The following is a 17,482-nucleotide window of genomic DNA, read 5'->3' as shown; positions in this document are numbered from 1 at the left end:
CCGAGACGAGACACTCCTCCGTCGAAAAGGAGGCCCAGGCTATTGTAGAAGCGGTGCGTCACTGGAGGCATTACCTGGCCGGGAAACGATTTACCCTGCTCACTGACCAGCGTTCAGTAGCTTTTATGTTTAATAATAAGCAGAGGGGTAAAATCAAGAACGACAAGATCTTGAGGTGGAGAATCGAACTCTCCACCTACAATTATGATATCTTGTATCGGCCAGGGAAACTCAATGAGCCCCCAGATGCCCTATCACGTGGTACATGCGCCAACGCGCAGAGTGATAGGCTGCAGTCCCTCCACAATGACCTCTGCCACCCGGGGGTCACCAGGTTTTTCCATTTTATCAAATCCCGTAACCTGCCCTACTCCATCGAGGAGGTCAGGACCATGACCAAGAGCTGCCAAATCTGCGCCGAGTGCAAACCGCACTTCTATAGGCCGGACAGAGCAAGCCTGATCAAGGCCACCCGCCCCTTCGAACGCCTGAGCGTCGATTTTAAAGGGCCCCTCCCCTCCGCTGACCGCAATGTGTACTTCCTCAACATAGTTGATGAGTACTCCCGTTTCCCCTTTGCCATCCCTTGCCCAGACATGACCAGTACCACGGTCATCAAGTGTCTGAATGACATCTTCGCTCTGTTCGGGTTCCCCAGCTATATACATAGCGACAGGGGCTCATCGTTCATGAGCGCCGAACTTCGGCAGTACCTGCTAACAAGAGGTATCGCCACGAGCAGGACCACCAGTTACAACCCCCGGGGGAACGGCCAGGTGGAAAGGGAGAACGCGACGGTTTGGAAGGCAGTCCTCTTAGCACTAAAATCTAAGGGCCTTCCGACCTCCCGCTGGCAGGAGGTCCTCCCTGCAGCGCTTCACTCCATTCGGTCACTGCTTTGTACTGCCACTAATGCGACCCCTCATGAGAAAATGTTCGTTTTCCCCCGGAAGTCTACATCGGGAACCTCGCTACCGGCATGGTTGACTTCTCCTGGGCCCGTCCTACTGCGGAGGCACGTGAGGACGCATAAAACGGACCCCCTGGTCGAGCGGGTGCACCTCCTACACGCCAACCCCCAGTATGCCTGGGTGACATACCCAGACGGGCGGGAGGACACGGTCTCCATACGAGATCTCGCACCCTCGGGTACCCCTGAATTACCACCGTTATCCCCCTTACCACCGTTATCCCCCTTACCACTGTTATCCCCCACCACCCCTCCCAACCCAACCCCTGCAGACGGCATGCCAAAGCCCCAGGAATCTTCGCCAACCACCCAGACACCAGACCCGACGTCGGATGCTGCAACACCACCGCCGCCACCACGACGATCAGGACGTCAGACAAGGCCTCCTGATAGACTTAACTTGTAGTACCCTTCACCCCGCCGGACTTCACATTAAACAAGGGGTGAATGTGGTAAACCACTGTATTGTATATTGCCACCTCTGGGTGGCGCTGTGTATGGAGGCATGCCTCAGCTGACTCCACCCACCACTGTGTGGGTTTCGTTCAGACTTGTTCAGTCACTCACGAAGAAGCATGGTCTCTTCTTAGCTAATAAAAGCCTTATTCATCTCTTCTTTCGACTCATCATCTCTTCTTCGACTCATCACCTTTTATGAAGTAATTGATAAGCGTATCACCTATGTCTCCTTGTCCTATTTTCATCTGTTCTAAAAACTTCCATCTATCCTAAATACCATCTATCCCTATCCCTGCAACCTCCTCCGGTCCTACAACCCTCCAAGAGCACTGCATTCCTCCAACTTTGGCCTTTTGTGCATCCCCCACTTCCTTTGCCCCACCATTGGTGGCCGTGCCTTCAATTGTCTAGGCCCTAAACTTTGGAATTCCCTTCCTAAGCCTCTCCGTCTCTCCACCTCTCTATCCTCTTTTAAGATACTCTTTAAAACCTGCCTCTTTGATCAAGCTTTCATAGAATCATAGAATGATACAACACAGAAGGATGCCATTCAGCCCAACGTGCCTCTTTGGTAGAGCTATCCAATAGTCCCCTGCTCTTTCACCATAGCTCTGTAAATTTTTTCCCTTCAAGTATTTATCCAATTCCCTTTTGAAAGTTATATTGAATCTGCTCCCACCACCCTTTCAGGCAGTGCACTCCAGATCACAACAACTTGCTGCATAATTTTTCCCCCCTCATGTTGCCTCTGGTTCCTTTGCCAATCATCTTAAATCTGTGTCCTCTGGTTGCCGACTCTTCTGCCGGTGAAAATAGTTTCTCCTTATTTACTCTATCAAAACCATTCATGATTTTGAACGCCTCTACCAAATCTCCCATTAACCTTTTCTGCTGTAAGGAGAACAATCCCAGCTTCTCCACATAACTGAAGTCCCTCATCCCTGGTACCATTCTAGTAATTCTCTTCTTCACCCTCTCTAAGGCCTTGACATCCTTCCTAAAATGTGGTGCCCAGAATTGGCCACAGCTTAGGCCTAACTAGGGTTTTTTTTATATAAAGGTTTAGCATAACTTTCTTGCTTTTGCACTCTATGCCTCTATTAATAAAGCCAAGGATTTTGAACAGCCTTCTCAACTTGTCCTGCCACTTTCAAAGATTTGTGTATGTACACCCCCAGGTCTCTCTGTTCCCACACCTCCTTTAAAATTGTACCATTTAGTTTATATTGCCTACTATTATATTACGTCACTTGTCCTAACATCTCCTCTTTGGCTTAATTATAATTTTTGTCTGATTACGTTTCTGTGAAGCACGTTGGGACATTTTACTGCATTAAAGGCGCTATATAAATGAAAGCTGTTCTTGTTAAAGGCGCTATAGAAATGCAAGTTGTTGTTATTGATTTATTTGTTTTTAGCCCTTTCTGGGGTTTTTATCTCATTTATATCAAAGTCCTGAATATTCCCTTTGTACTCTTATTTTGGAGAGGATATTAATATTGTTTATCTAAAGACCAACTATTGATGACCTCCGTTAGGGGTGGATGGGGTTAGATGTAAATAATCCTCTTATGGGTCAAGTTTGTTTTAAAATGATAATGTATGGCAATGAGAGCTTGGAAGCCAAGTTGATGCCTCCATGGCAGGCTATGTTTGTTGATGGTGACCAACCTGACTCATTGATGCAGATCAATAAAATACACTTGCTCATGGACATGAGTTCTATCCCATTTGGCCCCACATATCCCCTTGCTAGCCAGTAACCCAGTTGCTCAAGCAGTGCTCAAACGTTGGTAAGCGCCACAATATGAGTTGTTTTAATTCTGGCAGTAAGGGCAGTGTTTGTGGTAGTTGTCCCGTTGCCAGCTCCTCATGAGCACAGTCCTGACGAAGGGTTTTGACCTGAAACATTGACTCTATTTCTCTCTCCACGGATGTTGCCTGGCCTGCTGACTTTTGCCAGCATTTTCTGTTGTTATTCCTCATTAGTACTAGTGCAGGCTCTGGCCAATACCATTTCAACACATTGTCATTACCATTAGTGCTTCATTAACTATAGGAGCGGAGCTGTAGCAGATGCTCTTGTGCTAAGTCCTCGTTAGTATAGTGGTAAGTATCCCCGCCTGTCACGCGGGAGACCGGGGTTCAATTCCCCGACGGGGAGAAGCCAATTTTTAAAAATTTTTGTTCCAGGATTTTTATAATCATTGTAGTTTAGGAATTCTTCTTTTGTTTTGGAGAGCCGGTGATAAAAATTGACAGAATGCCCTTGCTTGTTTGGCGTTGCGTGAAACGCAAGTCATTGATGTCATCGTAATTAGCTAAAAATGGTGCTGAGTACATTCACGAGGGGGAAAAGTTACATTTGATGGTCACAAAGATTGTCTCAATGAAAATAAAGCATTGTTCGGGTAAAAGCAGCAACACTGCACCGGTTTGTATGAAATCCCAATATCTGTGATTTTAACAAAAGGAAAACAAATTCAATTAAGGGTTTTCCGTCACTCCGATTAAAGAATGGCAAAAACATTAAAAACAGACTGAAAATAGTTTTTGGAGAATGTATTTTTAAGAGGATTGTTTCTAGAAAAGTTGTCACTGTAGGGGATGTAGCTCAGTGGTAGAGCGCATGCTTTGCATGTATGAGGCCCCGGGTTCAATCCCCGGCATCTCCACAGTTTATGTTTTTGCTTTTTTTTAAACAAAAAAAGTAGGGTGGGAAAATTTAATGGTCGAAAATTACATTAGACTTTTTATAGCTACAGATATCAGTCATACCGAAGAATAATTGTCCAAACAGCTCCACAGTATTTTAGTTTTGATGGAATGAAAAGGGAAAAAAATGTAAATGCTGAACAATTGAAAAAAAATAAAATGACCTGCAAAGGGAGAATACAACAGGTATTAACCCATCTTTTCTTGTGGCAGATGGTGACTGACTAGTTGTAATAATGACAACATTTTCTTTTTTGAAGAGCAGTTGGTCATACAAGGCTGGGACAATGGTTTTCTCCCCATAACCACATTTAATTCTCTTTAAAGCCCAGGCCTAGCCAGTGACTTTTCAAACATCTATCTCTCCAATAATGAAAAATTAATTAGGTATTGAAAAGGTTCAACAACATTGGAAACATGCAAATGTAATATCTGTATTTAAATATGGACAAGAGTAGGCCATTTAGCCCCTGGAACCTGTTCTGCCATTCAATGATATCATGGCTGATCTGTGACCTAACTCCATATACCCGCCTTTGCCCCATATCCCTTAATACCTTTGGTTAACAGAAATCGATCAATCTCAGATTTAAAATGAACAAGTGACCCAACACCAATTACCATTTGCAGGAGAGTTCCAAACTCCGACCACCTTTTCTGTGTAGAAATGTTTCCTAACTTCACTCCTGAAAGGTCTAGCTCTACTTTTTAGGCTATGTCCCCTGGTCCGAGAATCCCCAACCAGCAGAAATAGTTTCTATCTACCCTACCAATTCCCCTTAATATCATGAAAACTTCAAATCACCTTAATCTTCTAAACTCCAAGGAATACAATCCTACTTTGAATAAAAACAGAAAATGCTGGAAATACTCAGCAGGTCAGGCAGCATCTCTGGAGAGAGAAAGAGTTAACGTTTCAGGTCAATGACCCTTCGTCAGAACTGGAAAAAGCTGGAGATCGAACAGGTTTTTAAGCAAGTGCAGGAGCAGGGAAAGGGGGGAGGGGAGGAAAGAACAAAAGGGAAGGTCTGTGATAGGATGGAAGGCAGGAGAGATTAAGAGACATTAAGAGATGGTGCAAGACAAAAAAAAATGGTAATAGGACAAGTTAAGAAACAAAAGATGGCTCTAGATGAAGTGTAAATGGCAGAATGAAAGACAGCTGCCATGTGAGAGAGAGAAAAAAATATAATTAAAAAATGGAAAAAAAAATAGGGACATCTGAAATTGTTGAACTCTATGTTGAGTCCAGAAGGCTGTAGCGTGCCTAATTGAAAGATGAGGTGCTGTTCCTCGAGCTTCCGTTGAGCTTCACTGAAACAGTGTAAGAGACAGAGGACGGTGAGGTCTGAGTGGGAGTGGAACGGAAAATTAAAGTGACAGGCGACCAGAAGCTTGGGGTCTCCCTTACGGACTGAACGGAGGTGTTCCGCAAAGCGGTCACCCAATCTGCGTTTGGTCTCCCCAATGTAGAGGCGACATCGTGAGCAGCGAATACAGTATACTAAATTGCAAGAAGTACAAGTAAATCGCTGTTTCACCTGGAAGGAGTGTTTGGGGCCCTGGACAGTGGGAAGGGTGGAGGTAAAAGGGCAGGTGTTGCATCTCCTGCGCTTGCACGGGAAGGTGCCAGGCGAAGGGGTGTTGGGGCTGATAGAGGAATGGACCAGGTTGTCGCAGAGGGAGCGGTCCCTTCGGAATGCTGAAAGGGGAGGTGAGGGGAAGATGTGTTTGGTGGTGGGATCATGCTGGAGGTGGCGGAAATGGCGGAGGATGATCTATTGAATAGGGAGGTTGGTGGGGCGAAAGGTGAGGACAAGGGGAACCCTATTGTGGTTCCGGGAGGGAGGGGGAAGGGGTGAGAGCAGAAGTGCGGAAAATAGAATGGACATGGTCAAGGGCCGTATCAACCACTGTAGAGGGGAATCCTCGGTTGAGGAAAAAGACATGTCGGAAGCACTGGTATGGAAGGTGGCATCGTTAGAGCAGATGCGGTGGAGACAGAGAAACTGGGAGAATGGAATAGAGTCCTTACAGGAAGCGGGGTGGGAGGCAGTGTAGTCCAGGTAGCTGTGGGAGTCAGTGGGCTTGTAGTGAATGTTTGTCAATAGCCTATCCCCAGAGATGGAGACAGAGAAGTCGAGGAAGGGAAGGGAAGAGTCAGAGGTGGACCATGTGAAGGTGAGGGAAGGGTGGAAATTGGAAGCAAAAAGTGAATGAAATTTTCTAGTTCAGGGCGAGAGCAAGAAACAGCACCGATACAGTCATCAATGTACCAGAAAAAGAGGTGAGCGAGGGGACCTGAGTAGGACTGGAACAAAGAATGTTCCACATATCCCACGAAAAGGCAGGCATAGCTGGGACCCATGCGGGTTCCCATAGCAACACCTTTAATTTGGAGAAAGTGAGTGGAGTCAAAGGAGAAGTTGTTCAATGTGAGAACAGGTTCAGCCAGGCGGAGGAGGGTGGTGGTGGATGGGGACTGGTTGGGCCTCTGTTCAAGGAAGAAGCAGAGCGCCCTCAGGCCATCCTGGTGGGGGATGGAGGTGTAGAGGGATTGGACGTCCATAATGAAAAGGAGATGGTTGGGACCAGGAAACTGGAAACTGTTAAAGTGACGGAGGGCGTTGGAAGAGTCGCGGATGTAGGTGGGAAGAGACTGGACAAGGGGAGAAAAAAAGTCAAGATAGGAAGTTCCATAGTTTGAATAATCTCTCCTCATAATTTAACCCTTGGAGTCTAGGATTAATTCTAGTAAATCTACACTGTACCCCCTTCCAAGGCCAATATATCTTTCCTAAGGTGTGGTGCCCAGAACGGAACATAGTACTCCAGGTATGGTCTAACCAGGGCTTTGTATAGTTGTAGCATGACTTTTAATCCATTGTATTCTAGTCCTCTAGATATAAAGGCCAGCATTCCAATAGCCTTTTTGGTTATTTTGTGTACCTGTCCATGACATTTTAATGATCAATGTACATGGACCCCCTGGTCTCTTTGGACCTCCACTGTTTCTAGCTTTAATCTTACAACATAATAGGTAAAATAATAGAAGTTGTAGCATGGTGTAAATTGGAGGAGCATGTGTATAGTGTCAAAGTCTAAACCCCAAGTAACGACTTTACACAAACTGGGTATCGTCAGAGAGACAAAGCTTTATTTTACTTGCATACAAGGAGAGAGCTGCCTGGACAAAGGCTAGGCCAACATCTCTAAAGGACATCAGCAAATGCAACATATTTATACACTCAAACAAGCAAGCGTTCCATAGATCACGTGTAATGGTATTGTATCATCTTAAACACATTAAGAGTTTAAACAAGGACAATCAAAAGGTCAGCAGGACAGAAATGTCTTCAGACAAAGTTAGTTAATTATATTCTGTCAGGAGGTTTTGTTTGAATCTTGTTACCAAAAAAAATGATTTGCTCACTCATGTCTGATTATCATATTTATACAGTGAAGAACACAAGTTCAATATGATCATGTATAAAGAGAAACGAGATTGACCTTTAACAGAATTGTTTTCATTCTTTGGCCAGATGTCATTAGCAGTGCGGTTACCCAATAGTTCTGCAATGTATTGTTCTGGCAGGTTGTGATGAACTTAATTGCAATAGGTCAGAAGATTACGTTAGTTGCTGCTGACTTGGTTTTAGTCCACAGGCAATGGTACAAAAATACATTAGATGTCAAGTATCCCATCATGCACTAGTAAGGGCAAAATCATATTTCCACATTCCCTCCTTTTGTCCTTATCAAGGACAACCTAGTCTAGCAAGATTGCATTTAATCTTTCCTTCTCCATCAAATAGGTCCTTGATCTGTACCTGCATCATTACTTTAACTGGTTCTGCATAATAACTGTGGCCAACGCTTGGTCCTCTACTCTTACTCGTATCCAGGCACAATGAGCTTACTGGTCTCCCTATCCCAGATGTATTGGTGAGGACCAGGGAGGGGAGCTGTCTAGCATGGTCATACTTAGGCTGATACCATCCTTTGAGGGTGTCCAAATCGTACCCTGCCGAGGTCCAATGCCTTTGCCAGTCTTCATCTACTATAATCTTTTTGGGGCCATTTAACTCATACTTGGTAATACTCCCATTTTGGCGTAAAATCCATTCCATCGTCTCTGACTCATTGAAGGGGATAGGTCTTAATGGAATTCCCCCTTTACTATGTATGGGAACATGGGCACAAACCCAACAGCTGGAAGCGCTTACCGTTGTTGCGTACGTGTATGCCATATACAAAAATGTATTTATATACAATTCGGGCATTGCAGGTATTATAAGTGTCCCAAGGAAACATAGTCCTAATGTCCAGTTCCATTTACTGATGGGGTTGGTGATTCCTTTTCCTTGTTTTCTGGAGCTCTTTTGCAGTGGGAAGCGTGGATCCATGTTGGTCTCTCTTTCACCTTTACAGCAGTATTAGTTGCTAGGAGTACTTGGTACGGACCTTCGAATCTGGGTTGGAGACCGTTCTCTCTCTTGAATACTTTTCTCTTGAATACTTTCACGTATACGTTGTCTCCTGGTTCTAGGTTATGGCACCTTCCTTCAGCTGGTTCAACCTGGGCTTGCTTGACCTGTTGGTGGAAACTGGAAATACACTTAGTTAAGGCAATGCAATAATTCAACATATGTTCATTCATCTTGTGAATGTCCATCTGCTTGGCAGTGAAGGGTGCAGAAAATGGCAGTCTCTGAGGTCGTCCCATGACGACTTCACGTGGTGACAGTCCCGTCGTTCTGTTTGTTGCTGATCGCCTTACCATCAATGCCAAGGGTAACAGTTCGACCCATTTAAGTCCTGTCTCGCTGCAGAGTTTGGAAAGTTTATTTTTCAGCATACCATTATATTTTTCTACCAGTCCCGCTGACTGTGGATGATAGCTGCAGTAGAAGTGTTGGTTGATCTGTAAAGCCTTACACATTTCTCGCACAACTGTCCCAGTAAAATGTGATCCATTGTCACTTGAAAGTTGTGCAGGTATACCAAATCGTGGTACAATTTCTTTTAACAAACATTTTGCAACAGTAACTGCATCATTTTTTTTTTTACATGGAAAGGCTTCAATCCATCGTGAAAACACATCTACAATAACTAATACATACTTAAATCCTAAACATACCAGTAGTTCAATAAAATCCATCTGTAAATGTACAAAGGGTCCTGTTGGATTTGGGTGGGAGGCAGCCTGTACCTTTTCCGTTTTACCTGGGTTCATTGTTTGGCAGGTAATGCATTGTTCACTAATTTGTTTTGTAATTGTCACTGCCTGGTGAATACCAAGTTTGTGTGATATAGTCTGCCATCCCCCCTTTGCCTGCATGTGAACATGTGGACACATCGGGCAATCCATGGGAGTATTGACTTGGGAGCCACCATGCGGCCGTCATGGTAGACCCATACTCCTTCAGGTGTTTTAAAACAAGAATCATTCACCCAAGCTAACACTTCGTCCGGACTGGCCTGTAACTGATAGGCCAAAACGTCATCAATTGTGGGTGGGGGATTGTCTGGATCTTTATTTCTAAGAACATATGCAGACACTTGTGACCCTGTATCAGATAGAGCAGCAGCCTTAGCTGCTCGATCCGCCCTATCATTGCCCAAAGAAGCCTGGTCTTGATTGCCTGTATGTGCTTTGCATTTAATAACAGCAATTTTTGTAGGGCACTGGAGAGCCTTTAAAAGGTTATCAATTTGTTCAGCATTTTTAACTGTAGATCCTGATGAAGTCAGGAATCCTCTAAGTTTCCAAATTTGACCATAATTATGAGTGACTCCAAATGCATACCAAGAGTCAATATAAATATTCACTGATTTTCCTGTAGCTAAAATACATGCTCTTGTAACGGCAAACAGTTCTGCTTGTTGTGCTGAAAAGAAAGATGGTAGTGAACTCAGGTTTTTGACTCTGGCCAGCATTTTCTCTTTCTTTATTGTTGGGGCATTGGGCCAACCAGTGGTCCATTTGTCCACATCCAAAGCATCCCCTTTGCCCTGTCTCTATACCTTCCTCTTCCAGTCCCCCCTCTGTAACCTCCTCTTCCCCTTCCCCAATTTCCGCGATACTGCTGTTGCTGGGTGGCCATAGAAAAAAAATTCCCCCGATGTCTCACCGGCCTTTTCATATTCTGCAAACATAGTATGGTTTTTTTTTTCTTTTTTGCTCTTTATTTCTTTCTTGCAAATCTTTGAGTATGGAAGTCAATTCGGGGAGCTTTTTCTGTCTCCATCCGAGACAGACCAACTGTAGTGGTTCTTTTAGCTCTGGGCGGAGACCATTTACAAGGGCGCTTACTAGGGGTCCATGCGCGTCCTTGTCTGCCAACCCGGAATGTTGTTTCATTTGCAATTCTACACGTTCTATATATTCTTCCACATCCTCATCTTTCTTTTGGGTAGTTTCCATTATCTTTGACCAATTAGTTTTCTTGGGGAAGGTAGTGTGCAGCGCATCATACAGGAGGGCCCATAATCCGTCTGCTGGAGGGGTCGCCGGACCTGCAGTTGCTAAGGCCCGATGTTCTGAGAATCCTTTAAAGGTTTCTTCCAATTTCTTAAATTGGGGCTCCTTTAGCCAACCCTTGCACAGAATTTCCATATCTAAAATGCTGGGTTGGTGACATAGCACTATCATCTTTAGTTTAGTTATTGCGGTTTCCAAATCTAACTCAGGATTCGGGAGATCACCCATCATAGTGCGCAGTTCAGTAGGGGACCATGCACGATGGACAGAGATCGTACCTGCAGCGTTGGGGTTAGGGAAGAGTTTCAACGGGGCCTGTGTAACTACTGCTTCCGGAATTACTGGAGTAACTACTGGGGCCGTAGGTTGCACTGACCCTTCTTCTTCTGCTGTACTTGGAACCACGGGGAGCCTGCTTCGGGTTCTAGTAAATACCCCTGAACTTTTAGGAGTTCTTGGCATATCTCCCGTGTTCCATGCTCGTAAGGGTTCCCTATATGGAGGGGGCAAGGGAGGATACAACCTCCTGCGTGATTGAACTAATTCGTCATCACTTTCGTCCTCCTCACCCTCCATGGGATTTCCTTTTTCTGAAAGGGGATATTGTGGTATGGTAACGTTCTTTTTTTTTCTAATTCCTTACCCCTTTTACTGGCTCCCACACTCTGCTCCCTTCTTTTCTCCGCCTCTCTTTTCCAATTGGAAAAGACCGACCAATTCACACCCTTCTTACCCTTTCGGCCAGGGTCCTTTTCTAATAAACAATTTTCTAGGCATGAAATTCTATCTAAATTAAATGTTCCATCTGGCGGGAAGGGGCGGTTGTCATGGGAAGTCCATTTAGACCAATTAGGTAAATGGTCAATAGATGTCCGGCCATAATTTTTAAACATAAAGGCAGCCGGAGTACCCTTTTCAGGTATCTGGCTGGTAGCAGTACCCATGTTACCACAAAATAATCACAGTAATATACGCACAAAAATAATCACAGTAATACACGCACAAAAATAATCACAGTAATACACGCACATACACTCTCCTATTTGGCGTCACGAGCTCAGGGTGCTTTGGAGCCTCTCAGCCTACTTAATCCTGGCCATCACATGGGGCTCAATTGCCCTCTTAATTCCGGCTCAGTCTAGGATCGATGAGACAGGCACCCTCCTTGTCCTTGTCGGTCAGCCAAATATGATTTACACAAACTCACGTCACATTCTATGATCTGCGTTGGACGCCCCTACAGACCAACACTCAACCAATATCACACAAGTTTTACTTACTCTTAAGTTTAGAATGATCATACACAATTTTATTTAGAGCGTTCCCATAACACTCACCTTCTCTCTCTCTATCTTTCTTTTCCTATGCCACAAATAAGGACAACAGGACCCTCAATTTTCACCGGCCATATTCTTGGTCAGCGACCTATTAGTCGATTTAACCCAAAAATCGCTAATCGACAGTTAGTCACATTCCTGACTAACCTTCTTCTACACAATTTTATTTAGAGCGTTCCCATAACGCTCACCTTCTCCTAGGTACCTTATTTAGTGCTTCCTACCGTCTGTCTGCACGATCCCGTTCATAAGGTAGCAGTGCCTTCTGGCTGATCCTCTATTCCGTCTCTGAAAGGGAAACAGTCACAATGGCAAGTCAACCTTCGACCTTTAGATAGCAGTGCTGTTCACTGGGAAAAACAGACTTCGCACGATTATGTCTCTGACAGGGAGAGTCCCAACATTGTGGTGCAAAAACCCACGGTTGGCCTATGGAAGTCTCCGTGGCACGGCACCTCGTTCTTCGTCCGTTTACTCACCAATCGTCACAGCATGCTATCTCGGTGGAACCTCCAAGTTTTACTGTCGAAGTCTAAACCCCAAGTAACGACTTTACACAAACTGGGTATCGTCAGAGAGACAAAGCTTTATTTTACTTGCATACAAGGAGAGAGCTGCCTGGACAAAGGCTAGGCCAACATCTCTAAAGGACATCAGCAAATGCAACATATTTATACACTCAAACAAGCAAGCGTTCCATAGATCACGTGTAATGGTATTGTATCATCTTAAACACATTAAGAGTTTAAACAAGGACAATCAAAAGGTCAGCAGGACAGAAATGTCTTCAGACAAAGTTAGTTAATTATATTCTGTCAGGAGGTTTTGTTTGAATCTTGTTACCAAAAAAAATGATTTGCTCACTCATGTCTGATTATCATATTTATACAGTGAAGAACACAAGTTCAATATGATCATGTATAAAGAGAAACGAGATTGACCTTTAACAGAATTGTTTTCATTCTTTGGCCAGATGTCATTAGCAGTGCGGTTACCCAATAGTTCTGCAATGTATTGTTCTGGCAGGTTGTGATGAACTTAATTGCAATAGGTCAGAAGATTACGTTAGTTGCTGCTGACTTGGTTTTAGTCCACAGGCAATGGTACAAAAATACATTAGATGTCAAGTATCCCATCATGCACTAGTAAGGGCAAAATCATATTTCCACATTAGTAATAGCTTAACGATTAACAGCAGGTCTTTAGAAGTAGAAACTTCCACTTCACAAAACTCCACTCCCACATGGACAATGATACGTAAATCAAAATCCTGGGGAATTCAGGAGAGGGAGTGCGAAGTGGAGTACCACAGGAAAGTGTTTGGGCCCTTGTTTCTTATCTACATCTTGTTTTGGTCTGCTGAGTATCTGACGAACAGAAACCCATCACCAGGCTTAAGAAGCTCCAATGACCAAGAAATCTAAACCCAGCTGCAGGGGCTTAATTTGCCCAATCATCAACAATGCCCTGGAGTACTGAGGACCTGATTGGCTCAGGTATTGAATTAAGAAGTTTGCCACAGAAGGTGGACGGTTCCAATCGTCCATTGAAAGGAACATTATCTTGGAGCCACTGCAAGGCAACAAGGCGGCACCCACTTCCCCCTCTTGCTAAGGTTACATGTTAATTACACCAGGAGTTCTCACCTGGCTGTGAAATTCTTGTTACATGCAATGTTTTCAGATCTACAGCAGTCAATAAATTTTTTTCCAAGACCAAGCTATTTGACATGCAACTTAAGTGTTAGCAAATAACATGATCCATCCAAATGCTGGAAGGCTATCAGTCTGAAAACTAAAATCGATTAAAAACATCTTTACATGCCTAGTGTCGTGGAATTCCTTTGACCTGGATGGAGGTCTGCATGGAGAAGTATAAAGGTGGTTAGCTTTTTTTATTATGTAGCTCCCACTTGTGTGTCAACCATTTATTTTTCATGGTAATGAGATGGGATTCTGTGCAATGTAAAAGCACCCACGGCTATGAATTTCTAAAGCTCAACTAAAGGACATTCTGAAAATGACTATAACTAAGATTTTGGATACTTATTATTTTGGCTCTGGGAACCGTTTAACATACTATGTGTAACTCATACATTTATATTGCTGATTATTCTGCTGTATTTCCTTCTACTTGTGCAATTATAACTCTTGTAAATATTTGACAACTAGGTTTAGTTAGAACTATATGGTCTGACAGTGAGGTGTTTTCAGCCTTTGGAAAGGATGGTGAGAAACCCATGTAAAACTCCAGTGTGAAATCCAGTGGTAAAAGGGTAATTGCTAAATCTATACACTCCACCTCTAAGGTGGTAAGTTTTGAATCTTAAAGGGCAACTGTACATATGGAAGCTTTGTTTTTTTTCCATGAGCATGAATAGAGCATTAGGAGAAAGCTCAAATCACAATTGTGCCTTTGCCCTATTGGACACCAGGCAGTTCACAGTAAGTTATTCAAACTTATTTTGTAAATCTACAAAGCAGTTCTCTCTTCAGTTGGGATGTTTTCTTTTGACCCAGACCCAAACCCAAAGTAGGGCAAGTTACAACACACTTCAATAGTTGGCAAGATCCAAAACAAGCAAACATTCCAACCTTCCTGACAAGTATGTACTAAATTTTGTTGTGTACAAGAATTACTCCTTTATATGGAAACAAAACTAAGAGTTAGTTTTCTGATGAAGGGTCGACCTGAAACGTTAACTCGGCTTCCCTCTCCACAGATGCTGCCCGACCTGCTGAGTGTTTCTGTTTTTATAACAAAGATCAGACTCTTCACATTATGCTTTTGGCAAGCAATTTTTATTAGCTTATTATACTAACAGAGCACTACTGATGTTTACAGTTACCTGTACCAGCTTTTGAAATGAAAGTTTAATGTGTCGGGCAAAAGAAATAAAAATACTCGAACAAGGGCAGTTATGTCTGGTATAACTTGTATTTGAAAAACGATAAAAGTTTAATCCGTTCTTAGAAGTGCAACCATCCAACAAGAATTAATTGGGTCTGTACAAACATCTTTATTTATATATTTCTAACAGTGTTTTGTGGATTTTTCTCCTCTTAGTACACTTGAGCATTTCACCCCCAGGTCTTATAAAGACCACACTTGCTTTACAAGGCAATTGTACGGTACATAAAGTACTCTTACTGCTACAGTAAATTACAGTACAAGTTCAATGAAAAATGCTACAAGCAGCATTCATTTTTCAAATTTCACAAATGTTTGCAGCGCAGCAAAATAGTTCAGTAAAGGGAATACAGGAAATCAAATGAAGCTCTTGTACAAGTTATCCAGATAGAAGGATTCAGCTGTAATGCAGAGCTTCCCAAAGCTAAACAACAACAAATTCTAATTTTTTCTCTTCTCGGGCAAATGCACCAGTGTATACTTCTCCAGTCTTATACTTGTGCAAAATATTATTTCACCTCCATACCTTTTTGAGCTATATTTCATTCTTTCTTCAAAACTTCTCATTGCTAAGTCAGTTGTTGATCAGAAACACACACACATTAATTCCATTGATGGCAGGTATTGCAGAGATCCTAGTTGCTGATGAAAACAATTCCCCTCAACTGGAAACGAACAAACTGCACATTATACTTGCGTTGGAGGCCAGTGTTGTGAAACATCAGCATGCATTGCCTCAGGAAGCCATTGACAATACGTTAATAACAGGTCTGTTTAAAAGCAAAAAAAAAAAAAAATCAAAGGTTAACTATCACAGAACACAAGATATAATTTAGCCAAGGCTCCTAACAGCAAAATTAAAACATTACGTTTAAAATACAGCATCTTACAATCATGCAATGTAAAGCTAGCTTAATGTGCCTCAACTCAAAACATATTCCCTTAATGTAATGCATGACACTTGATTTTCCACAGTAACCTTGTAGCCCCTTAGAGAGATTGATAATTTGCATCAAATTGCGATCAATGGTCCAAGTGCCGGCTAGACCTCACTGGGAGCTGGGTGAGATTTCCCAAACTTATTTCACCACAGCGCTCTTAAAACAGAGACTTTCATTCCATTTCTCTTAGCTGGAGTCCAACCAGAGTCTGAGTCTTAAAGCATTTTAAGCCACAGTCCAATCAAGTCTCCCCCTTACAACTAGGTCTTAATATGATCACCAACGGTATAAATTATATAAAGACACAAAATCCACTTGAGATATGACAACATAACGCACAAGCCCGTTCTCAATTAATTGATTTTGTTCATTCAATTAAGGTGACGTTTATTAGATATTTGTCAACTGTTGAATCGGTAATGACAGAAAAAGATAAAAACTCCAATTCCTTTTAATCACTGTAAATTAAGCTGATATAAGTAAAGACCCCGTCAACAATGCCGTAACCCCAATCTCTATACAACACCTTTCAGTTCTCATATCACCCTTCCTTTCCTTCCCTTTGGGTAAAACTAACAATTTCACAGTTTGGGGTTATTTTCTACATTACAAGTTATTACACTTCTTTCTTGGCTGTAAAGTGCTTTGGGACGCTCTGAAAGGAACTATATACTGTAAATGCAAGTTAATTCCTTTCTTCTTTCTTGCGACCCACTGTAAGAACTGTGAACTGCCTAAACTTTCGCTTGGGTGTGTAACAGCCAGCACTGGTGAAAGGACAATGTGCTAACCCAGTGCAGCACATCGTTAAAGATAGTTCCCAAAAACAAAATGATGGAATCTTGAATTTCCAGGAAGCAACAATTTCAGGAATTTATACCCACACTGGAGAGTTCTAAAAAGTGAATTTGGCACATATTTATGCTTATACATTCAAACTGTTTGAACATTTTTAGATTATTACAAAAAAATCTAAACACAAAAAAAAAGCCGCACCAGGCATTTTATAATGTTACTGGAGCATTCCTATTTTCACAAAGGAACTTTTGAGTTGTGCAAGCAGGTTTCTTAGCACTGGTAAATACAAGATACAAACATAATAGCATACTCACATTTACTATTTTTCTTCCAGGCAGTGAGTAATGCATCACGATTATCCACATTTTCAGAAACCAGAGCTCCCAACAATGCGTCTGTCCTGGGCTGAAGCCTGTGAAACAGCAGGTTTGGAGTTACTGGTCTTGTATGTAAATCAAAAACTGCAAATAATAAAATCAATTTAACTTTCCCCCCAAAATAAGTATCTAAATGCTGTTGCTAAATAAATTTATATGTCACAAGGAAAATGTTTTTAATCTACTTTGGCTATTGTTAGTTAAAAGACCAAAAACACCTCCAAAAACAAGCATCTATTGAGTAAGGGGACGTGCCAAAGCCAGGCCTGTAAGCAATAACTAGGAAATGTGGGGAAACAGCTTTTTCCCCCTGCTAAGTGCAGGTTTGCAGTGCTTCCACTAAGCTCTTGCAGTTGCCTGGCCAAGATTGGGAATGCTCCTTGTAGGGGATCAAGGGCACAAAGTTACAGTCTATCACTACATGGTATAGTGCATTGGCACACCAGCACAATGCATGTCCAAATCTGGCAGACACATGCTTTTATTAAATC

At 42.7% G+C, this 17,482-nt stretch overlaps 1 protein-coding gene and 2 non-coding genes across 3 annotated transcripts in view; 2 read left to right on the top strand and 1 right to left on the bottom strand.

The window, feature by feature from the left end:
* The first annotated feature begins 3,521 nt into the window (after nucleotides 1-3,521).
* trnad-guc (transfer RNA aspartic acid (anticodon GUC)) lies at nucleotides 3,522-3,593 on the top strand. Its single transcript has one exon. It is a non-coding gene; the product is annotated as a tRNA-Asp (tRNA).
* Nucleotides 3,594-4,032: 439 nt separating this feature from the next.
* Nucleotides 4,033-4,104, top strand: trnaa-ugc (transfer RNA alanine (anticodon UGC)). The gene has a single exon. It is a non-coding gene; the product is annotated as a tRNA-Ala (tRNA).
* A 10,779-nt stretch (nucleotides 4,105-14,883) lies between these two features.
* The window catches only part of dhx37 (DEAH (Asp-Glu-Ala-His) box polypeptide 37), a 40,254-nt gene continuing 37,655 nt past the window's right edge, over nucleotides 14,884-17,482 (bottom strand). The window contains exons 27-28 of the mRNA XM_085961697.1: nucleotides 16,929-17,026; nucleotides 14,884-15,645 (exon numbers count right to left, since the gene is read on the bottom strand). Coding sequence (XP_085817823.1) covers nucleotides 15,563-15,645; nucleotides 16,929-17,026 — 181 coding nt within the window. The 3' untranslated portion in view covers nucleotides 14,884-15,562. The remainder of the gene's footprint in view (nucleotides 15,646-16,928; nucleotides 17,027-17,482) is intronic.

The sequence above is a fragment of the Somniosus microcephalus genome, chromosome 19 (genome assembly GCF_052327205.1).
Source record: "Somniosus microcephalus isolate GS21.2 chromosome 19, FLI_Smic_1.0, whole genome shotgun sequence".
Lineage (NCBI taxonomy): Eukaryota > Metazoa > Chordata > Chondrichthyes > Squaliformes > Somniosidae > Somniosus > Somniosus microcephalus.
The sequence above is the reverse complement of the archived record's forward strand: the minus strand, read 5'-3'. Positions and strand labels throughout refer to the sequence as shown.